This window comes from Aulostomus chinensis, chromosome 17 (assembly GCF_037954235.1).
Source record: "Aulostomus chinensis isolate RoL2024-O1b breed Wild chromosome 17, RoL_Achi_v1.0, whole genome shotgun sequence".
Taxonomy (NCBI): domain Eukaryota; kingdom Metazoa; phylum Chordata; class Actinopteri; order Syngnathiformes; family Aulostomidae; genus Aulostomus; species Aulostomus chinensis.
The window spans coordinates 19,328,703-19,353,479 of NC_141336.1; the positions used below are offsets into that span (position 1 = coordinate 19,328,703).

The 24,777-nt window shown below is 40.8% G+C and overlaps 1 protein-coding gene across 5 annotated transcripts in view; it reads left to right on the forward strand.

Moving 5' to 3' along the window:
* ttll5 (tubulin tyrosine ligase-like family, member 5) overlaps window positions 1-24,777 on the forward strand; it is a 57,012-nt gene that overhangs the window by 15,154 nt on the left and 17,081 nt on the right. For 3 of the 5 annotated variants that reach the window (XM_086181691.1, XM_086181688.1, XM_086181692.1), the window contains exons 13-28: window positions 816-897; window positions 1,232-1,293; window positions 4,560-4,642; window positions 5,220-5,261; window positions 6,024-6,131; window positions 6,206-6,297; window positions 8,077-8,139; window positions 8,770-8,918; window positions 9,162-9,420; window positions 12,124-12,241; window positions 12,651-12,797; window positions 12,893-12,984; window positions 13,100-13,248; window positions 13,525-14,094; window positions 14,187-14,374; window positions 16,562-16,680. In XM_086181691.1, coding sequence (XP_086037817.1) covers window positions 816-897; window positions 1,232-1,293; window positions 4,560-4,642; window positions 5,220-5,261; window positions 6,024-6,131; window positions 6,206-6,297; window positions 8,077-8,139; window positions 8,770-8,918; window positions 9,162-9,420; window positions 12,124-12,241; window positions 12,651-12,797; window positions 12,893-12,984; window positions 13,100-13,248; window positions 13,525-14,094; window positions 14,187-14,374; window positions 16,562-16,680 — 2,323 coding nt within the window. The remainder of the gene's footprint in view (window positions 1-815; window positions 898-1,231; window positions 1,294-4,559; window positions 4,643-5,219; window positions 5,262-6,023; window positions 6,132-6,205; window positions 6,298-8,076; window positions 8,140-8,769; window positions 8,919-9,161; window positions 9,421-12,123; window positions 12,242-12,650; window positions 12,798-12,892; window positions 12,985-13,099; window positions 13,249-13,524; window positions 14,095-14,186; window positions 14,375-16,561; window positions 16,681-24,777) is intronic. The other 2 variants (XM_086181689.1, XM_086181690.1) reach the window with 2 other exon arrangements.

The following is a 24,777-nucleotide window of genomic DNA, read 5'->3' on the forward strand; positions in this document are numbered from 1 at the left end:
CCCACAGTCTGCTCGTTTGAAGTGCCATTAGAGGGATTTTTTTTTCCTCCGCCACTATAGCCTGGCTTTGCCCCTATCCCTGTAAAATATTGTGGTTTCCCTGCACGCTGCTGGATGGGGCCAGAGGGTCGTCGGCTTAGGGGTGACACTCCCCAGAGCAGTGTGAGGGCTTTCACCGGCCACATCGGCTGACACCGTCCCAGCGGGCCGTATTTCAATCAGTGTAACGAGAGAAAAAATTAGGAAGGAATGGTTGATTTTTTTTTCCTACTCTTGGAACTTCCTGTGTCTGTAATCATGTCACTTAGTTGCTGAGTGACTATTGCCATGAAATATATTAAAAATAGACTTTCTAGCTACGCCAGGTGTCTGGCTAGGGGTGGTGAAGTTTATTCTTGTAGCCTTTGGAGAGCTCTTTTTTCTTGTGATTGATGCATAGCTCTGCTAGTCATGAGAAAATGATTGATTGGTTTGTTCTACCTTCTAACATAAGCAGCTTCATGACGTATGAAATGTGTGTGAACGTAATAGCGCTGTTCCCCCAGTTGCAGACACTGGTGAATGTTCTTTCTTGAGTGATTGAGTATATAACATGTGTGTAATCAGTAGCAGAGAAACATCAGCCTCAGTTTGCCAAATGCCACATAATGAAGCTATGATAAAACTCTGGAAATGCTTGTGACTTTGATACTCTTCATCCTTTAGTTTTCAGTGAGCCCATCTTAGAGGGTTTTAATTCTGCCTTGCTCTGCTGACTTCCCAAGTCTGCGGCGAAAGAGTTTCTGATTCATTTTGTCTCTCTCTTTTCTTTGTAGAGCTGTATGGTTTTGATGTGCTCATAGACTCCAACCTCAAACCCTGGCTGTTAGAGGTGAACCTTTCTCCCTCGCTGGCCTGGTGAGTGACACTTGCGTAATTATTCGTAAACGTGTCGCTTATAGAGAACTCCCTTACTCAGACTGTTTATTTTACCCACGCAAGCAGTGTTTTGTTTTAATATACACGAAAATAAAAGAAGATGGCATGTAGGAGGAAATGAAAATTGTGAGACTATGCCCTCAAGCTAGAGATGTAGCGAAAATGTTTTGACTCCCATAAAAGACAGTTTAGTTAGGGTCAGATACAAATATGCATCTTCTAACAATGTTATGTTCATGCTCTGCGTTTCTGTATATGTTAGAAAATCTGTTTCTTTGTTTGATTTTTTTTTTGTTCTTCCACTTATTTACAGTGATGCTCCTTTAGATCTGAAGATAAAGGCCAGCATGATTGCAGACATGCTCTCGCTTGTGGGTGAGTGCACATTTGACATCAAGAAGTTGTCCAGGTTATGTCAGTTAATGCTGATAAAACAAGGTACAAAGCAATTTTGTTAATCATACTCTGGCTCCTCCTCACTACAGAGGAGCCAAAAAGAATGGAAACATAAAACAAACGACTAAAACATCATTTTTTGTGTTTGTATAATAGAAATTGCAGTAGCAACTGCTTATTTTGGTTGTAAGTCTTCTGAAAAATAATTTTAGAGTCAATGTTATTAGAAATTATGAATGAAATTCATTCATTCATTCATCGTCTTCCGCTTATTCCTTACGAGTAAGGGTCGCAGGGGGGCTGGAGCCTATCCCAGCATCTACGGGCGAGAGGCGGGGTTCACCCTGGACAGGTCACCAGGCCATCGCAGGGCCAACATACAGAGACAAACAACCATTCACACTCACATTCATACCTACGGTCAATTTAGAGTATCAATCAGCCTAGTCCCAAAATTGCATGTGTTTGGACGGTGGGAGGAAGCTGGAGTACCTGGAGAGAACTCACGCAGGCACGGGGAGAACATGGAGACTCCACACTGAAAGATCCCGCGCCCAAGCCGGGACTTGAACCCGGAACCTTCTTGCTGTGAGGCCACAGTGCTAACCACTGTACCACCGTGCAGCCCTATGAATGAAATAATACTAAAAAAATTGTGCTGTTAGGGGATTCAAATAATAATCAAATTAATTACAGGATTTGTAATTAATTAATCTAATTAATCACATTTTTAATCTCATATCTGCTTACGGTCCCCAAATAAAGAATTCAAACTGTAGGACATGTGTGAAGTGATGAGTCACTGCCAAGTACGGGTCCTTCAACGGGCCAAGTGTAAAATGTTTGCATCTGGGTAAAATTCGCGTTTAATTGCCACTCGAGTGTGCTATAATTAATCTTGCATTGATTTTTATAACACGTTAATTTGCAGTGTGATTAATTAATCTAGTTAATGCGTGTAAGTGACAGCCCTACTAAAAATCACTCAAATAATCACACATACTTTTTAGAACTAAAAAGAAGTTAAATTTGATTCCCTTTTAGATATTTATGGCCCTAACCCTAATGTCATCAAACATGCTAACATCAGCATTCTTACAACAACAAATGTAGCATAGTGTAGCAATCTGAGGGTGATGAGAATGTCGTTTGTGTTAGTATTTGGCCTCAAAATAGAATATTCTTGAAATAAATTACAATTTAAGTGTGCTAGCTGAAAAGTCAGGGGATCAGTGATAATGAATGAGTCTTTCAGGGAGGCATGGCTGTATTCAGGCTTCAGAATTCCATGGAACTCCATCTGCTAGTTGTCATGAAATTTCATGTTAAACCACAAATGTCAACTTCATGGTGGCGCCAGAATCAGCAGCTGAACATCAATAAAATGTGCTATTCCTTCCAGTTGATGTTGATCCACTGTGAGATGTGGAAGAAAAATTATTGAAGTCATGACGTTTCGCCTGTGGCAGCGTGAACGCTGTTTGTTACCTCCGCCAGGGCGGCAACATGATCACCGGTGCTGGTTTGTCTCTAGCGAGATAAGTCAAAAAGTTGTGGATATATTTGATTAAAATTTAGTCGCATAGTAGAAATTGGATTGAGTAAATATTGATTAGACTTTGGAGCTTATCCAGAGCCAGATCCAGATTTGATGAAGTCTCATCTCCTTGCTACTTTGGTATTAATGTGACATGTAGCTGACGGTACGATTTAGAATGACTTTATATGCCGATCCAATACCAAAATCAGTTAATATATTTGCCCTGAAATCTCTCAGTTAGCAACCAATTTAACATACAGGAAATCAATTCTGTGCCTACACAGGAAGTTGCGTTGTGCTGTCACTGTACATCAAATATAAGTATTAGCATTGGCAAAATAATGGATTGATTTTTATAAATTGAATATATGTATAAAAATACGGCATTTTAATACATTTTTGGCAGTTAGTCACACCCTTGCCCCCTTGACTCCATGTGTGGGTTTAGTAGTAGTAAATGGACAGATGCCAGTAACCAGTGGAAGGCAGTGATTTGCCAAGACCTGTGCTGGAAATTCTGTAAAAAATAAATAAAAAAAATTGACCTCTAACATTTATCTCTCACATATATCAAATTCTGTTTGAATTAAAATATTCAAAATGCTTGTCATGGTCAAAATTGATGCGATCGAGTTCAGTTCATTATTTACAAAACATTTAATGAATCAGGCTATTTTTTTAACACATTATTGACAGCCCTGATAGCTGCACATGAAGCGATATATAGATGTACAATGATTATTAGTTTGTGTGAGTGTATGGGATCAGCACATAGAATGGGCCAAAAGGCAACTTCATTCACTCTGGGTCACTTGTAGTCATTAAAAATGGTACCCAGTATGTTTCAGGCTGGTGGAGACAGTTATCTGTTGTTGAATTCTTAATAATACATTCCAGCAGGCACAAAAATAGCTGTATGGTGTCATACTGGCAGCCAAGATGAAAATAAACCGCTCCTTTCTTTAACAACCATTGAAAGACTTGTGGACAAAATTGTCAAGAGAGGCCTTTGTTGTTTCGGAGTCATTAAGTTTTCTTGAGAAACTGGATCCTGCATGTCGAACTTAAGGAATCTTTTGCATAAAGACATCAAAAATGCATATCCAAAGGCAGAGATGAACACTGTTTATACAACAGTGATCGTGGTGAAGGGTGTGATGGGTCTCTGTTTTGTCACCTCCCCTCTTAATGATTGAATTCTCATGCAGAGAGAGCTCAGAAATATGATTATAGCATTCCATTAACATTCATTTACAGCCTGAATGTAGCTGTCAACTGCTTGTCACCCGTGTTTGTAATAATTGCTGTGTTGAGGTAAGAGTGTGGCAAGGGCCCGATTCCTACCTGACTAACTTGGATGAGGCAGTACAAATAGCTCCGAGCTCCAAGCTGTCAATGGCGGCATGATTGCTAGCTACAAAATAAACAAAATTCTTTTACACTTTTACTTTAACATCTAGTTTTGAGTGTGGGAATTAATAAAGAGATCATAGATTTTAATCTCATTGGCAGGGTGGGAACATTTTAGGGGGAAAAATGAATCATATAAAGAACTCCTACTGCCCCCCCCCCCCCCCACCACCACCACCAAAAAAACAGTGAGGGTCTGATGCAATATACAGTATAAAGGTCATGGGAATGAGTCACATATTTCAAATCTGATGTCATTCATATAACCCTTTATGTCTCCTCTGTGTCCCTGCAGGCTTTGTGTGTCAGGACCCCCTATTGAGACAGCCGCACTCTGACAGAGACCCCAGCCTCAAGCAGTCGGCCCAAAGAACACAGGTACACACTCTCACTCACTCACACACACACACACACACACACACACACACACACACACACACACTAACAGCCGAGCCAAGTCTTGCACTCGCTTACCCTCCTTGTGAAACATTCCCATTGTCTTTTGCGTACAGCTCACATGCCTGCCAATGCCATTGAGCTCTTCTCTTATCCTCACGGAAAATTTAATGCAAAACAACTGCTAATGTAATTATAGTGTTTTGAGTGACATCCAGCTTGTAAGCGCTACACTCAATAGCTTTTCTGTTGCATCATTTCTAATCAACTGAAAAATGCTGTCACAGTAGTCCCTGTTGGCTAACGATGCCCCACCAGCTAATGCACTTTGGCTCCCTCCGCTCGACTACTGCACCCAGGTCTGGCGTAGGAGAGAGAGATTACTAAATCACACAGATTTGGGCTCCACCTTATGTTGTATAAAAGAGGCCTGTTAAGACACACACGAACAATGTTTCATTGTTGCACGTTGATGTTGAATGCATGTCGAAATGTAAGTCGCAAAGGTCAAATGTCGGTAATACTGACGTTCTCCCCACAACTCACTGTTGCCTCTTAGAAACCTTTCTCTGCACCGACAGTCACTCCACACAGCCGAGTGGTACGTTTGATTTCTCATCCATATTCATCTTTCTTTGCCTTGTCCCAATGCAATTCCCCGATGCTTATTCCATTACTGGTAAGAAATTGCTTACTGTTATTTGCTTATTTGATTTTGTGGCTGTACAATTTTTCACAGTGACAGACAGCGAGCTTATATTGATTCCTAATGCTGTGTTTTAATGGATTTCTCATTAGCAAAGTGGCCCTCCACTTGGCTAAAAGGCTCACAAATTTTGTTTTATAGGCAAAGTTTCTCTGAGAAACCAAAAACATGTCGGACTGTAAACCAGATTTGTCATAGTGGCTGGAAAAAAACTGTCGGGGTGTATACAGCGAACCTGTCCCCTCCCTTTACTTCGATTGGGGCAACAGAACAGTTGAGACTTGGGGGGGGGGGGCTTAGGTCTTGTCACTGTTTGGCTGTCTGTGTATCCCCCCAGCCACGTCAGACAAATTAAATGTAATCCCCTGCGATTTAGATGACAAATTCTGCATATGATCCTGTTGGTTTGCAGCTGGCTTTCTGGCCCAAGTTCCAACCTGCTTGCCAAAGCTGTCAATCACAGGCTGGTAGTGCATGCAGAGGGGAGGCAGAAAAAAAATATATTTTATGTATGTAAAAGGGAGAAACTTATTCTTTGGGTGCACAATACATGGTCAATCACATTTACAAAAGAGAAAAATATGTTTCAGATCTGTAAATACTCGTCAGTCCCAGATTTATTCTGTACTAGTAATAATTGATTTTTTTCTTCTGTAGCGGCAGAGACCCTCATCAGCAGGTAACTCCGAAACCGAGGGTTTGAAAGATAAACTCGGTCCTAAACAAGGCCAAGGAGACAGCACTCTGAGCTTGACTGCTGAGGAGGTACAGTCTTACAACGGTAGCTCGACATCTCCCCTGTGTAGAACTAAATATACAGTTTCCTTTCACCGCCGTAGATCAAGGTCCTGAGGAGGATAAAAGAAGAGTATGAGAGACGAGGGGGCTTCATCCGAATCTTCCCCACTGAAGAATCATGGGAGCTGTACGGGTAAGCGGAGCCAAGAAAGTAACAAACTGATCTCACAAAGTCAGGGAAAGTTTGTTAGTAATGTTACTCATTGTTATTTCCGCCAAGGATGTAATGTGATCACGGACGTCTGTCTGTCTGTCTGGAGGATGGATTTTGGTGAAGTTTGGTAGGATGGTAGAACAATCGATTAGATGTTAGAATTGATCCAGAATCGGATCCCATATCTTCTTGGGCGGAGGTACCCACTCTCCAAGTTCAAATTTTGGAACATCCTTAACCACCCTAATGGAAAAAATAGTGCAGTCTGGACCTGAGAGAGAACAAAACATGACAGTATGACGCCATCATAAAATACAATAGTCAACCGAAATGACCAGCAGGTGGCAGCGCATGGGGAAATTATTCCCTCTGATAAATTCGACTCGCAGCTTTATTTAATAGAAACAAACCGACTGCTGTCGGGACTGTCAAGTTTAAAGAATCTAAATGTAACTGTAGCCAAATCTTTCAGTAGATACATACAGAACAGCACTGAATTATAAAGAATATTCAATCAGAAGCAGTTCCACAACATAATCACCAGCCTCCATACTAAGTACCTGACTTGGATGTAAGAAAATCTTCATTTAGTGTATCCAGTGTTGTGTTTTGCCATGCTGACAAACACTACAATATTACTGGATGTGCACAGCATCATGGGAAACACACGTCCTTCTAAAGAAAAGTGCAAGATCAGAAATTCTGTTCAGAATTTTTGCCTCAAATGTTTTTGCTATGTGCACCTCAGGGACCCAGCATTTGAGAACCACCCGCTCGGGTTGGTACCGCGGTATGGTTCACTGTTGTAAAATGTTCGATTTTGCTATCTTTGCTGATACCCTGACTTAAAAACCAGTCCCTGAGCAATACTTTCTCGAATAGTTTTTAACAAAATGAAAATGATACAACACTTTGTGTTACTAATAGTTATCAGCTCTGAGAGCAGCTTCATAACATTTAAGTTTATTAGCACAGAGGAAGAAATACCACAAGTATCACCATTCTAAAATAAAGACATGATGAAATAGAAATGCTGTTAAAGATAAGAAAATAAAAAAAGTTGTCGCAGTGGCAATTAAAATCAAAACAAAGTATACACTGACATAGTACATATTGTACATACATGTACTCATTTCTTTACCTATGACACACACAGGTAATTTTCCCCCCAAAGTAGTTTTACCACTAAAAAGAAATCAAACATAACTTAGAGATTTACTCTTTGGGTATTGAAATTCAGTCATGAATTACAAGACATATTTTGATACATCTGAAGGAATTTGGAGCCACAAAACTATCAAAGTTTGACAGTAGGAGGTGACCGTCCTCAGATAAGATACTCTTTAGTATCACTATTTGAAACTCCAAATTTAGATATAGCTACAGAGTTTCTGACCAGCAGTTGTCAGGAGATATTTTTGGAACAGGATGTTTTTTTCCAGCCAGTGCTTTATGTTGAAAGACCTTTGAAGGCTTTCTTAAGAGAGAATATCATTTTTTAAGCGTGTAATTCATATTGCTATATGAGGATTTGTTGCTTGATTAGACACATGGCTCTTTAGCTGTGGGGATTTTGTGGAATCTTTTAAGGCATATTAGGATTGGAAATTTTTGGTACATTTAATAGTGGCTGCTTTCACAGTGGCAATATCGCAGAAGCCTAGTTTTAACACATTTGCCACAAATACAGAGGTTGAGGCACATTCGGGAGCTTGCCTTTATGATTATTGTAATTTGCTTATTATCTTCTTCTTTTAGTGGATATCTGGAATCCAAGACATCAATGAACTACATGTTGGCAAACAGACTTTTCCATGGAAGGTAAGCATTTCCATTTGTGGTCAGGATCGGGGAATAAATCTCTCCATCAGTTTGTGGAAAGGGTTGGATTCTAACGTGGCGTTTGTTTGGGCTTTCAATTGGATAGGTGAGAGGAACAGCTGACAAGATACTGTACAGTCAGCTTTTCCAGCACGCCCAATGTCTATGTGGCATTGTGATGACGATTTGGAGGCAGGAGGGGAAAGACAGTTGAAGATGAACTCTGCCTTTTTTTTTTGTGTGTGTAATTGTAACACAACATGTATTTATGTTATTTAAATCAATGTGGGCTTTTATGTTTAACCATTAATTTGACTATTGCGCAATATTGTTGGGAGATCTGAAACCCTACTAATCCCGTGGAGGATTTTTCCATATTCTTTTTGTAGCCAGATTAAGGAGACGGTTGTTACTGCAAGACTCCAGTTGCTGTTATTATTTGACATTTATCTTCTCTCCTTTGGACCGTCACTGTCTGTCATGTGAAGTTCTGGACGAACGACTCAACCGCACTAATCGTTCTCAGAAGTTGCTCTGCTAGGTTTTTTTGGAACTGTTGATGATACACATATAAATCATTCTTATTGTTGTTATTACGATTGTGTTGACATGTCTTCTTGTGTCTCTTAGGAATGTGAACGGGAATGTGCAGCTGCAGGTGGACAAAGTTGATGGCTATCACGCCGTCCAGTATGAGAGGAAGCTGCTGTCTCTGGAGGCACGTAAGAGGAGACGGCGCCACCTGAGTCATCGCTCTGCTGCTGAAAAGAAGAAATCGGGTAGGCCTGATGTATCCTGCTCCGGTTCAGGAAACTGCTCTCTAACTCCACACTCTAATGCACTTTTGGTTCCAATAAATAACTCCCATGTGTCACAGTAAGGTTAGCCAAATATGGCTCTGAATGAGTTGATTTCATTGGACCAATAATAAAAGGCCTATTTTGAGCGTATGCGTGTATTTTATCCAAAATGTCGGTGATGCAACTGACATTTGTCTTCCCTTGCAATGCCGCATACCTCAGGGAAGGAATCCAAGGCCTCCCCGACTGAGAGCAGTGGCCTGGAGGGAGAGGAGTGCGTTCAAGAGGAAAGAGAGGAGATGAAACGTGTTCTCAAGCCAGTCTCACACAAGGCTTTGGTAGCTGAGCAAAGAAAACAAGTGGCTACACCACTGGAGCATTCTCACAGTGAGGCTCTGTCCAGCTCCAAGGCAGCCACGCATGTTGTTGCCCAGCCCAGAGTCAACCTGCTCAACATCCTTCAGCAGGGGTGGGACATCAGGTCAGTTGATACTCAAGGCGGCTGCTCACATTGGCAGCCCTCCCTCACTTATTTTTCTTCTTCCTCGCTCTTTCTACCTTTAGAAGATATTTGAAAAACACGTTGGCTCCAACCAAAAGAGATGAGAGGGGGAAAAAAAAACTTCACCTGGGTTATGTTTTGACGAGACCATTTTAGCATCGCTCATGTCACCACAAGGAAAAGCAGAGTTCAAGATACGGGTAGTTCAGGGTTTCTCACCACAGGCGAAGCCTCTGTGGCTCATTGATGTGATTACTTTGCTTATTTTATTCACCAAAAGGTCTAAAACTGTAATGTATTTGTATAGATGGGGGCATAACATAAAGTTTGATTTGGCCCACCGGGTGTATTTAAAAAAAAAAAAAAAGACAAGAAAAATAATAATAATCATAATAACAAGCCTGACAGTAAAAAATGCAGAATGTCTTAAAAAGCAGCAAATTCCTTTTTCTTTTTTAGGTAAAAATCCTCCTTACGTATATAGGATCCCAATTTAGAAATAGTTTTTTTTGGTAGTTTGATCTGGACATCAATTACAGCTGGACTGCTGATTCTAAAGCAGTTGTCTTATGTTACAGTACATTTGTGTTTTTCTGCTGCTGATTTTTTCACAGTTTTCTGCACTTGAAAAAGTAACCTGGAGCTTAATGGAGGCACCTTACGTTTATTGTCACTGAAACCTGTCGTGTTAAGTTGGTAGTCAGCTATGCAAATTTTGAATTACCTTTGGACCTCAAGATCTAGTGCATTTTACCGTTCACCAACACAATGTGTGTGTGCCTTTTGCCCTCCATGAAGTTTCAGCCTTTGGAGGAAGGTAAGAAGTTTAGGTGATAAAAGTCAGTTAATTGGACTAGAAAGAAAAATGGAAAAGCACATAAGCTAACTGAATCTTTTATTTTTAACACATTTTTAACCAATTAGTAAAATAGTGTAAAGGAGCAATCATTATCTTCCTGTTCGCTAAAAGTTAAAGATGAACTCTTAACTTGGAGGACTTGTGATATGTTAAATTAACATGAAAACATTTTTTTTATATATTCCACAAAGAATTTAGGATGTATTATTGGCAGAAATTGAATGTAATTTTAATAACTATGTTGTTGTTAGACTGATTAAACTAAGAAGTGCTGTGTTTTCATCAGCCTAGAATGAGCTCTGCTTGTTCTCTTATTTCTTTGGTCGTACTGGTTTCAGCTGTAACTAATAACTTAATTGAGCTGCTTCCTCTCTAAACAAGGTAGTAGAAAGCTGGTGTTCATGTTCTTCCTCCGCTGAACCAGTAAATGTGTGACGTGATCCACTCTGATTATGCAGGACTCAAGCACTTTCCTCATGGACAGAAAATGGATAATTGTTTCCTTCTTCCTAAATGTATCTGAGCAGTTGTTGGCTATGAAATATTTTCCCTGTGGGGTGCAGGTTTTTCAGATGTTTTTTTTTTTGTAAGTGGTGGCTTGTCGCTGGAGGACGAATGTAGGGTCGTATGTGAATGAATATACAGTTCTTTGTATGTTCTCCTACAGTACATACTTGGACAGAGTTGTGAGGCAAGTGGTCGCAGCTTCACTGGCAGATGTCACATGATCCCACACTCTGGTCCATTATTTTAAAGATAAGAAAGTAAACTCTACATTGTCAGACACTCCCCGAACATCACACTACTATACCGAGGCGATAAAGATCAGAGGTTGGTCCCCGAGCTCTGCACACAGCTGCTTAAGTCTCTGTAGAGGATGGGTTAATGTAGAGGACACCATTGTATCTATGTACAATGACAACAAAGATTTCTTCCTTTTATTCGGAGATACAACAAAAGACTGCAGTCTCTTCTTGAATGTGCCAGAATTATAATTTGGGGAGGAATTACAATAACAAGTCTGAGTTAGAAATTCCTTAGTGCTTGCCAGGATTGCGCATGAAGCTGGGAAATTATAGTACAACAATATCACTGTTTCTGTTTGACTATAACATATCCCTTCCAGGCTCACCTGAGCCACGAAGACAGTTTATCATTTTGATTCCAGTACAGGACAAGATAAAGTGTTTTGGCAGAATATAATACATGTATTTATTCTGGTTTTGGATGATATATGAGCAAAAGGAATGAGTGCAAGTACTTGTTCTTTCACTCTTTCACCTGTATAATCAATTCCAAAGATATACATCCCTTATTGGGGTATGTGTAGTACCCCCAGGGGTACATACAATTATTCTAGGGGCTACGCCAAAAAATCTGTGTTGTCCTCTCAAAACCCTCCTTCAAAAATGAAGAGTTTTTTTTGTGTTTTCTTCTTATTGGCTCTGACCCTGATACAGCTCACTCTCTCAGCCAGTCAGAGCCAGAGTAGGGCTGTGGGTGGGCCATCTGTGGACAAATACATGAATATAGATAACTGGTTGAGACAGTGGATGCAGTACAGAAGCTGAGGCAAGAGATTTGAATCTATCTGTTCTGGGAATTTACCGTGTATGACAGAGCTTGCATTAATGTTAGCAGTGCTAGCATAGCCACCGGTGGTGCTTGTGCCAACTGTGGAAGCGAAGTGTTTCAGGGGGTACAAAACTTACAAGAATACTCTTAATTATCGCAAAACTGAAGAGAAGGGAAGACCATTTCTGGTGTGTGTCTGCTTTACTGTTGTAGTCCTACTTTTCCTTTCCTCTGCCTTTTCTTTCCAGTAAAGTGCAGGCCCGGATGGCCTTTTCCTCGTACCTGCTGCGAGTCCAGCAAAGACTTTTGGCAGAGAGCAGGGCCAACACCATCCCAGCTTGGCCGGACAAGGACAATGACCAAATGGTACAAGCATTTTTGAAAATCTCCTTGTCATAATAAATGAACAGGAGTGGAATACCCTAGAGCATTGTTTCCGTTGTATGTATCTATATGCCAGATTTCCCCTTATTATTACTCTATTACTCATTTGTACCCTGGCTGTGGTCGTCTACAAGGCATTTGTGGCCATATAGAAGGAAAACGTGGTCTCTGATTGGAAAAGTCTCATTGGTGCACTGGAATTGCATGTATCATCATTATCATCATCATCATCAGTGACCTCAGACTTCTTAGGAAAATTAATGTGAAGCTGATTTGTCTGAGTGTTTCTGAATACTAAAAGAAGAGCACAGTGACAGCTTGAGTAAGTGCACGGTGATTCAAGACAATGATTCAAACTACTTTTCGTGTATGTTTATTTTTCTTCGCACAGGAGTTGGTGATTCGTTTCCTGAAAAGAGCAGCCAGTAACCTTCAACAAGACATAAAGGTGGTCCTGCCCAGTCGTCAGCTTCCACTCCAAGACCGCAGACGCATCCTCTCCCACCAGTTAGGGGAGTTTATCCACTGTTACAACAAGGTACATATACCCACAATCTGGTTTCATCCCTGAATTTGGGACTCAAACACAGAAAACATTGTGCTAATTCCTGTTATTCTCTCTTATCTTTTCAGGAAACTGAACATATCGTGAAAAAACAGGAGAATAGCAAAGAGGAGAGTTGTGTCGACGCCAGCGTATTTCAAGAGTACATCACTGTAGCGAGGTTAGTGAATTGGCAAGCCTTCACCCATTGTTCAGTGCTTGGCTCTTTGCTGTCGTAGATATGTATGATCTCGACCAGAAAAACACATCTATCTCCTGTATTTTTTTTCAAACAGTGAAAGTGATCTGGAGGAAGTACTGACATTCTACACACAGAAAAACAAATCAGCCACCGTCTTCCTGGGAACTAAAGTCAAGAGTGTTAAAAATGACAGTCTTGAAGGAAAGGCCACCGGAGAGCCAGGCAACTGTGAGAATTCGGAAAGTGAGTCCACTTCATGTGTTTTTTTCAAACTTCTCTCACTGTTGGTCTGTTTTATGTTTAATATTTTATCATTCAAGCACAGTAAACAGGAATTTTGATGTTTAGATTTGTAAACCCCCCAAAAAAAGTAAAAGGAAAAAGATTGAGTCATCCCGGGTGAAGAAAGGGTCAGCTTCAAACGATTAGCACTCATAGGGGGAAAACAAATGTGTGTCAGAGCCATGGAATGGCTAACTGATGATAAAGGAGCTCTGGCTTCTTTCCTCCTTTGAACAGCTCTGCCTGTGGCCAAAGAGGATTCCAGTGCTTCAGAATCCACACTCTCCACAGGGAAAATCAGCAGTGACCCAGACATGAAGGCCAGTGATAGTCAGCCCTCTGTCTCTATGTTGTCTGAAGACCAGCAAGCCAAAGTTAGAAATGCTAAAACCCACCCAGAAGTCCAGGCCCCTCAGCACTGCTCAAGCTTTCCCATGACTTTGGATTGCTCCCAAATTAATCAGCAGCACTGCTCTCTCCCCCCATCATCCCTGCCTCTTCATTGTCCGCTGCCTCCCCCTCAGCCACCGTCCTACGCACAGTCCATGGCAAAATCTCAGTTCTGCCAGTCTGAAACCCTCTCTGACCCCCCTTCATACACCTCTTCCTCTGGGGTCACTCTGCCCCCGAGAGCAATCTGGACTGTTTCCACCGGACATAAAACAATGTCTACAGGGCAGCCAACCCTTCTCAGGAGGACTCCATCCTTTACCTCATCTGCATCCAGCTCTGGAGCAGCCTCCTCTATCCCAGGTGCAATGCACTGCTATAACCAGAGAGTCTCTAGACCCACCTCAGCAGGCCAAGGTAAAGCCATCTGTCTACTGCTGTATTTTGCTTTTCACTAATGTTATCAAATGAATTACTGCATGTTTGTCTTGCGTTTCTGGTTATGTCAGCATTTAGGAGAGGCAGTTCCAGTAAGCTGAAGTCAAACTCAACGGGGGCCTTCAAGGACCTGAGTTCTCTGTCGGTCCAGGCCCAGTCCAACCAGCAGGCCTTCATCTCAGCCCTGCAAAAGCTGGCTGACAAGCAGATCGCTCGCCACTGTGCAAACTCCAGTCATATCAACCTGCTGACACAACACGTGAGTTCATGTTAACCTCTGTAAACCAGGGAGCCAGCACCTACTCCCACTCTGTTGAAACAAGAGACTGTGTGAAGTTAATAAACAGTTGGAATTGGACCTCTATGCTTCATGTAGGGAAGGAGAACCAGTATTCTCTCACTGTGAGGTCTCTGATCATTCTCTTTGGCGATGCATAATCCTGGCCTGACCCCATGCTGATTGGCCTCATCAAATTGCTCATTCATTCATCAGACCTGTTGGAGCCGTGGGGTCTGCTGCCTCGTACTGCACACCTTCCTCCTCCAGCCTGAGTGTGGGGGCGGGTCTGGATCTGGGTCTGAAAACTGGCTGGCCTAAACATTGTTGAGCCGCATCAAACCTCAGCTCCGTGTGAGGTCTCATTATCAGATGCACCACGGGGGAGTGATTTTCTGTTGATACTTAACAAGCAGCCACGTTTTTGTGGTAATTGATGCTTATAAATAAGAGGAATGTGGCAAATTGGCACTGAGCAGGGGAGCGCCAGCTTCAGGCTCCGTCACCACCCTCACTTCTATCCCCCAAAGGTCTGTAGCTAGGGGTTGGGAGCCCCTCAACCTTTGCTCCCTCCAGCTACTATTCCCCCTCTGCTGCCTCACCGGCTTGTGTCTCGGGATGGCACCAGACCGCACAGACTGCAGTTTATAGATTCCCTTTGACTGTACTTTATTCTCTTACTTTACCTTTCTCACTGTATTTCCTATGAATAGTTAATCCGGTACAAGTCAGCAATCTATTTAAGAGCAGTGTTTTCAGAGACTGGAGAGTACATTTCTTTGTCTTTTTTTTCAAAGGCTCAGAGATAATAAATCATCGAAATCACTCGTGGAACCTAATAGAACCTTGTACACTAGATCACCTTTGGGGTTTTAGTAGTTACTCCCTCATGCAAGGGGATTGGTGCAACAATATCAACACCATTGTCAACAAAAAATAGATGGATATGGTTATTTATCCTTGTAGATCTTATCCCAGAGCCATGCCAGCACCTCAGTTAATTTTTAACCGTGTAAAATTTGAAGAACATTTGAAAAAGGATCATCACAATTTCCTTTACTCCAGGGTTAAAAGAAGGTGGTTTTGTGGCAAACTGCTTGTTTTCCATCCAACAATCCAAAACTCTTAATTTTCTGTCATAAAATCACCAAAAAAGCTGGAAAACCATAAATTAGCTTTGTTTGAAAGGACTGTTAATTGATTCACAGAATAGATGGCCATTAATTTTCCTCCCCTCGTTGCAGCTCATAATTCTTCTGTTGGAATATTCTGTCTGTGTGAGGTACAATCAAATAAGACCTAACATCATGGGACATTATGGCAATTATGTACATTGCTGGATTTGAACTTTACGCTGCGCGGCATGGAACAATTTCTTATGGTTGACGCACATACCAATTCTCATTGCTTGATGTTATGATATGTGACATTTCATTCACAATCCTGAGTATTGTTGTCGCCCACATGTGTGTTTTCATTTCCTCACACTCTTGTCCTGAGTAATGGATACTCACTACCACAGAGATTGCTTTAGATCAGTAACAATAAGACCAGTCCGCCTAAATATGAAAAATTTGTGACCTGCTGCTTATGGTAGTTGAAAATCTGACATGATTTACACATCCTGTAAAGCTTGGCAGCTCTACAGTATTTCTTATTGGGCATTTTAGTGCTACACCGAGGGAAATGAAGTCAATAAAATGACACAGCACTGTGATTAATTCTACCATTAGACTTCAGCATGTTGCATAATTCCTAGGATAGTGAGCAGTTACAGAAGTGCAGTTTCTACAGAAGTGCTGATGTGGTTGTAAACAGATTTGGCCTGGCGAGTCATGATAACTGATTCCTTCAGGGATGGGGGGAGGGGGGGGAACCACCTGGATTTAGTACTGAGTGGAGACTAGCTCTGCCATGTGCTGTGTGTATATTTCACATAACTTGCAGATGTAAGTGTTTGCTGAAGTGGTCGATTCAGGGAGGAACACAATATGAGCGCTTATTTAGAATGATTGCTGTAGATACCGGGCTGAATACCAGCGAGAGGGATGATGAAGTAACTTGAATTATCTTGGATGTAGTAACTAAATTGCTCCATCTCATTCATACTAATCACGACGTAAATAACAGTTTAAATGAAACTTTTTTAACCCTTCTCTTCCTCTACAGTTGACCAGCCTGAACCTAGCCAACAGGATGCTGAGCAGAGAGAACTTCACACTGAACCCTAAGGTGCAGCAAGAACCCATGACAGCCGATCACTCCAGACCCAGTCTTAGCACCAGTGGGTGAGTCTTTTCTAATCAACATGTATGTTAAAATTGTGATTTATCAGCCCTTTTGCACTGTTCAATGCCCCAGTGATTCATTCCTCCTCCTGCAAGAGACACAAAAATTTTTGTGTTAATTCAATAAAATCTGTATAAAATCAAACGCTATTCTACCCCTACAAAAATGTGTATAGTTATGTGTAAATCCACAAAAACTACAACTTTTCATTATATTTTCATTCTTTTGTGTGTACTAAATCTCACCTATGTTTCGGTACAAATGCTCCATTACCCCACTTGGTCAAATTTCACCACTGTGCTCACATATAGTATTTGGCCCCCCCGAGGCTACAGAGAAGGGAATAGCGTGTTACAGGCTCATTGGGATTCATTGCCAAGGTAAACAGAATATCTCCCTTCTGAGTTCCCTTGAGTTTGATGTACACTGACACAGAAGTTGAGAACCTATACACTGCCTTTTTTTTCCCCAAAATTTGTGATAAGGCCTAAAGGGTTAAAATGTGGTAGTGTTTAACTCCCCCCCCCCCCCCATGCATGTGATAGACATGTGTGGAAAAATAATGGGAATTATCAAGTATTTGTCCTGACAATTTTTCTGCGTAATCAACTCAAGCTAAAAATCTCACCATTTTACCGAAGCGAGTCCAAGTCCACTTCGTCCACATGTCCAGCGTGACTCTTTTCAAATGCTCTTTAGAAGTTTTAAGAGCCACTGTTGCATCGGCCTCTGCCATTTTGCCTCCATACTTATTTTACCTTTCGTCTTCCAGCCACTCTCGTGCATGGGCACCTCTCAGCTAAGATGGAAATTAATGGAGATGGCTCACTCCTTAGCTTCACTACATTAGAACCTGACAAATGTTGGGCCTCACAGTGTAAAAAAACAAGTGGGATTTGTGGCCAACTAATAATTGACTATTAAATTAGCATGGAGTTTATGTTGTCTTCAATTTTTGTCTACAACCTTGATAAGTCTCTTCACCCCTAGTTAAGTTTTTACTGTATCCGCTGAGAGGCTTTGTGGTCACAGTCAGTAAATTCCTTTTCCTTTCCTTCAATTCCTTTTGATTGAAGATTGATCTTTTTTCATTGTGCTTTGTGGAGCCAAGCAGCATTCTGGGTGCATTTGAAACCCAACTGGCACCTTGAAATAGAGGAATGGAAGGGTGGTGGGGGCGGCAGCGTTGAGGGGGCAATGTCAACACCCTCATCCAGTAGTGGAAATCACCCCTGTCTACTCCCGACTTTACCCCTCTCACATTCACGGTCTTTGGAGACGGTGATTGACAGGAGACGAGGAGAAGAAGGAGGGAGAGGGACAGAATATCACATGGTACCGGCCTCCTGTGGGATAATAACTCTGTGGGCTTTTACATGGGGGGAGGGAAGCAGGGGTTCATTCATGTAGGATTCATCCATAATGGCCACTTCCTTTTTAATTACTGTCATGTTACGTGAGTGACAATGTCTCAGACATTTTGGCTCTGGTCTTGGCTGGATCGGCACTGTTTTTCCAGTCCTGCCCTTCCTTATGTGTGGAGCTGTCAGGGAATTCCAAGAATGTCTGGCTTTTCCCCTTTTTAAAAGGTTTTTATTTCCACAAAGCATGAATGAGAGTTTTAATAGAATTTATAGTGTAGCAGATAGCCTCGCCTAGGTTGTATTTACGATACTGAGGAAGCCTTTTGATCTCCTGTTAATATTAAGTGCTACAGTGGATCATGATTTTCTACTGTTATGAAATCAATTTCTTGAAATAATTTGGCTTTGCAAACATCCATATTCGATCAGCTAACTTTCCTTACATTGTTTTAGCATTTAATTCATTGTAAAAACCCATGTAAGTGAAGACTAACATTCCAACTTTTCATATTTCATGCTAATAATTCAAAGACGAGGGAGTATAGAGTCACTTCTGTTAGAGATCACACTCTGAATCTCTCCAGAAAACACACAGCTCCCTTCATCTTACCATTTGTCACTGGCTTGCAACACAGAAAGTTCTCTTGTACCCGAGTCCTGCCAGCCTTGGGTTTGGCCTTCACCTCTTATTGCTATGAAATGTCTTTAATAAGATACTGGGATAAATTGCCTTGATTTCACTTCGGCGCTGTTTCTTATAACACCAAATTTCCTGAGTCCCTCCCCCGCTACACTCGGGCTGACGCTTTGTGCCAAACATACTGAAACTGTTAAGCACACTGGCTCTTTAACCAACCACAGGGGTGAAGTATGATGGGTTTCAAAGAGTAGCGCAGGTCTTTGAAGTACCGCTGCCAGGAATTACCAGGTATGCTGCGTCAGCACTCTTTAGATCTGCTGCCTCAGTGCACTGTACTGACAAGCGACGGGGGCTGCGAACCATTCAGCGTGTCCTAATGCACCCACAATAAACTTTATGATTATTTCCGGTGCTAAACCTCCTGGTACATTTATGATGATTTACATTCAGTGCAATTTCAAAATGATGGTGTGCATTTTAAAACACTCTAACAGACACTCAAAGCAGCGAAGGCGACGAGTTGCTACGTTTACTGACAAATTCTCATACACTCCATTAATGTGGTTTTAAATTGGATGGTTTTTTTCTATGATTGCTGATTCAAATGATTTCTGGGTCTAATTTGAAAAAATGTTGGTATATTTTGTGGATTTGTTTTGCTGGTAACAATTGTGGTTTTTAGTCCGAGCTCCAAGATTGTGTTGTAAGGTCAGCAGCTGGTCCACCCTTGTGTATTAGTCATGTGAACACATTTTCTGTGTTTTGAGCTGCGTTAGCATTCCCACTAAGTTGTCTCTGCAAAATAAGGCTGCACAATGAATAGAATTGTCATGGAAATCTCAATAAGGTCTGGTGCAATATCCAAATCCAAGCAATTCTTTGATGAACCAAAAACGCATAATACAGAAATATCACGTCATCATTTCTATATTTTACGTAAAAATGAAATGCGAAAATTCATCGCAACGTGTGTGTGTGGGTTTTTTTTTTCATCCCTACTGCAAAACCATTATATCTCAGTGGTATGTTCACTCCAGCACAACCGGGAAATACCACAAACCTGCTTACACAGAGTATTTTTAGTTCTTTTCAATACTTTGTCAGATTGTTGTTTTACTTGGTTGAATATTGTACCATTCCAAAGGATTTTGTGACAGCCCATTTGCTGAACCAACAATCCAACTAATCAGAAAAACTCTGGCGAAAATGTAAAACTTCTGTGATGGCCGACAAAGTCCCACAAAATTGGTTTGATGTCTCTCTTCCTTTGATTTTTAATGTTTTTATTCACACTGATTGGAGCCAGATGTTGTAATAGGAGGGAGGAGAAAGAACTGGTGTCATTTCATAGACACACACCTTTACACTGATACATACAGTTCGCAGTATTACTACATACGTGTAGCGCTGGAGTCCGTGATTGTTGATACTTGTTGTCAATTAATCACAGTAAATGAAACTTTTATTTTAATCTTTCTCTAATTTTAGAAATGAATGAAATATGCCTCATATTTTCTCTCCGAGGCCCGGGTTGATAACTTTAAATGACCAGAAGAAAAGAAAGTTGAGATAGAAGTTCCCGTTGGCTTTTTGTTGATTTACTTGGGTGTTGGAGCTTTACAGAATGATTGCAGGATGATTACTTACAGTTGCACTGAGAAGTGTGAAATGGAAACTTGAAACCTCAAGAGCACACACGCTGAGATCAAACATGTGCCCAGCAGTTCAACTTTTGCAGTAAGACCAAAAAAAAAAAAAAAAAAAAAAAAAAGCACATTCATCAATCCTGGATTTTTCCATTGGGAGGAGAAATAGTTACGATTTTAATAACATTTAATATAATAATTTAACTCAAAAAGACTCCAAACTCAGTCCTTTACAATACATCCAAAAACATAAAAAAATGCAGGGTTCACACATTTCTACCAATAAATTTCCAAGACTTTTCCATGAATCTTCCACACCTTTTTTTTCATGACCACACTTTCTCTGAAACCTTAGTTTATGAAAAATAAACCGGAAAATAAACTTTTGAATCTATCATAGCATATTTAGATAAGATGAATGACAGGCTACATGCCCCCCCCCCCCCACCCACCCATCCCTCAGTCTTAGCTGATCCATAAGACGGGTATTTGTGAAGCTTATTTCCATGAATTAAGTTTTTCTGGCTTTATCTACTTTTAAAAACTTTACTAGACCTGGAAATGGCTATTTTCAAAATCATGTTTTCCATGATGGTGAGATCCCTCAATATGTCATGGGTGTGTCCTACATCTTAGTTTGATTTATGACAATGAACGCAGGAAGTCTAAAGGGAAGCTGAACCCTTTGGCATATTTTCTTGTAAAGTGATTAAAACAACATCACATGTCTTTCATTCGATACTGCTGAGTTGTCAAATGGCGAGTGTCGAAGATGGATCAGTCTCATAGCCAGATAGATAACACTTGGTTGTTAGTGTGCTTTTGCGGCCATATTTATAGCTCACTTTCCCCTGATTGTGATCGACAGATTCCAAATTTATCAGCTAACTTTGCCTTTTTACTTTTAGTTCTTACAAAGTAAAGTCATCCCCTTGTCTTTCCCCACCTTCATTTTAGAATAAACTGCACAGCTGATGTTCCCACTAGGAGGATGTAGTCAGTGACGTTTTCCAGACGTCCTACCTTTCACACCACTGCACAAACTAAGCCACCCCGTCCAGCCTGCCCCTGCAACAAATCCTGATTTATTATTTGTATTTCAAACAGTACGGCTCAGTGCCTTGTTGATGCAGTAAATATAAGGTAAACAAACACTGACTAATGGCTGGAAATACCCTCACACTTGTGAAGCGACTGGTGTTTATACTGACCAAGCAGGGCTTCAAGATAATGTGGCATGATGTCATCTCAGCCTGTCCATTTTCCCACATTCACACTGAGTTAGATTGATGCAGCACATGTGCTCAACTTACACTGCTGTGTTGTTCTGTAGTAAGTCATATCACTATCAGCATATTAAAGGATGGCGAGCACAGCGGGGGAATGAGCTGACACCCACAAGCAGAAGTCAGGCTGGAAGTCCCAGATAGTTGAAGATTAACTCCTGCAGCACTGTCCTCCTCCCTGACTTCACTGTTTCTGTGTTGGAGTTTGTTCTGTCTGTCTGGGTCTTACAGAGTCATTTTACCGCAGGAAAGCATATGCTCTTGACCTGAGAAGTAGTCAGACCATATGCTAATAAAATAGTAGCCCTGAAGGTCCCTGTGGCCCAGTGTGAAAACTGCAGCCAAGTTAAAGGAAATGACTGCTCTAAACAAGGAACGAGTTCTTGTTTTGTCTCCTGGCGTTGTAGAATCTCTGGCCTTGCAAGGTTCACAGACTAGCCTTTGTTTCCAGACCCCAAAAAATTGAATTGGCCTGCAGTCACACCAGTTGTTTTTGCAATATATGTGCTATTATGTGGACTGAGAAATGCATGGGCGGATAACATGTTCACATGAGTTTAGATCCCTTTTGTTTTTGTTTGGTCACACAAGATTATTATCCCACATTGGGCATTGTTGTTCAAGATTAATTGAATTCTAATTTTAGCAGTTTGGTTCTAAAAATATCGCAGCTATTGTGATTTTTAGGTCTGCAATGTTTTCTTTTACTAGAGGAGCAGAGAAATGTTATGGCGTGGAATTCTCAAGAACTTTTTTTGACAATAAGACCCCCTGGGATCCCATTTCTTTAACTGTCACTCTCTTTTTGTGTATGCTATACACGCACACACACACACACACACACACACACACATATATATATATCCCCCAGTACTTCTCTTCATTTAATTATTTTGAGAATATCAGACACAAATATAGATTTTCCACCACTGTAATATTTCTGGGTGAAAAGGAACCTTTTAAGGAAGTCAGGAATCAGTCAGTCGATTCAACGCAGCGCGGTCTCCATTCCATTTTCAAATCAGCTTGTTAATGGGACAAAGGATACAGCAAATAAAACAATAGAACTAAAGACCTCTTTAAAAAAAACAAAACATCGATGTATAGATGATTTTAAACCAACTGATACAAATCCATAGAAATATAGAACCTCATTTAAAACAAAATTGTAAAGAAAAGCTGTTTTCAGTTGATTTGAAGAACATTCTGTGGAGGGCCATTCCAGAGATAAAGGGCTCAGCAGCCAAAAGCTCTGAAGCCTGCTGAATTTTTGTGAACTGAAGGAATGACCGGAAGCGCTGCAATGAGAGAACAAAGAGGGTGTTCTTGTATACTTATGGTGTAATCATCTCAGATAATACGTTTTAAGAAGAAGAAAAAAAAGGACCTTAAAAATCAGCTCAGGCTTTTACTGGTTTCCAGGGAAAAAGAAGCATGGGTTTAATGTTCTCTTTCAGTCAATATTCAAGCTGCAGCTGAAGACTTGTCATAGCACAACTTGGAAGACTGCTCAAAACACCTCCAGAGGCGATCAAGGACACATTGTGGACTACATTGAACAAACACGCACCTTAAATCCCAATGCAACACTACTTGGGTGCAAGTGCATAATCATGCAAGACTTCCAAACCAGTCAGCAAGCAGTTATTAGCCACATAGCGGGCAAAGCTGTAGTAAACACACTTTATTGAAGTAACTTTGTTCAATATGATGAACAAGTGAAGCTTACTGTATATGAGAGATTGCCTCAATGTTTCAGAATCACACAATGATACGACAGGTTGCATTTTGGCAATATTACAAGGATGCAGCTCAGTTAGTGCTATCAGTTAGATGAGTTCCCGTAGTTCCAGTTGCTAGAGATCTCCTGGTTCCTTGGTTGTCCTTAAAGGTAACGGAACTTGAGTTGTCTCACGGACATTTTTCATCATCTGTTAACATTACCAAAGCAAGAAAAGAGAGCAAAGTGAGTGAGTGAATGAAATAAATCTATTTTTCTTATTGTTTGTATTGTATTTATGGCGGCTCTGTTTCATAGCAGCAATTGGAATGATCATCAAGCACCCAGCAGCTGATTTACTACAGGGGAAGACTTAGGGTTTTCTTTTGTCGTTCTCAGGCTCATTAATTCAATACTCAAATAATTGATATGTCAGATTAATCCACAGTAAATACCAGCAATTAGCCTCTATTTTTATGCTGTGTTTCCAATGCTCCTGTCATACTCTACCTGGTTCCTCGGATGTTGTGAAAGGGGAAGTTAAACAGTCAAATTTTTTTCGTGAGATTAGTTCCTTAGATTAGTTCCACGGTTCCTGGAACGGTTTGGTCAAAAGGGAGCTATAGACTCAATTTAAGTGTGTCTAAAGAAGAAGCTGGTCACCTCATTTCTTTAGCAAGGGCCAAAAAAAAAGAAAAAAAAAAGGCTAAAACAGGCTTAGTTCTAATGACAGATAATCCAGTTACAAACTCGTGGCGCTCGTCAAAAGGTTTGCTTTCCAGGTTGTGGCTTTGTGATGGGAATGGAACGTGAAGTTCTGGGAGTACTGAAGCAAAGAGGAAAGGGTTTTTTTTTTTTTTTTTTTTCGTTGAATCTACGCCTGCCACATGCTTGCCCTCTACTTTGACTCTGATTTGCACACTTTAACTTGAGGCTTCTGTGGGCCTCCACCGGCGGGGTTGCCGGGAGCTGTCTTGTCTTCTTTACTTTTTTGCTGGTGGTTTCACAATTCAACATGTGGAGGGAAACAGGGGAGATAATTAGCTGCTGCCACTTCTCTTCCTCGGCTGGATGGTAAAATAACTGACAAGTGAAATGTACTTGCAGCGTACCTATTATGGCTCAGTACTGTGCCACTGAAGCCAACACTACCCATGGTCTTGCTTTCAGTAATTAGTAATTATTTTTATTTAAGCAGATGATAAACTTAATTATTCTGGTTTTTCACATCATTATTATTAGCATATTTCTTTTTTTATCGTGTACCAGATCAAAAAACAACAACAAAACACTCAAACATTGATCTGAGTAGAGTTTGTAAAATTTGATGTAGTAATTTTATTTATTTATCTAACTAGTGACTCGAGATACTTTATATTCTTTAAAAGTTTTTTTTTTTTTACTTTATTAAGATTTTGTGTCTTATTTGTAGTATTTTTT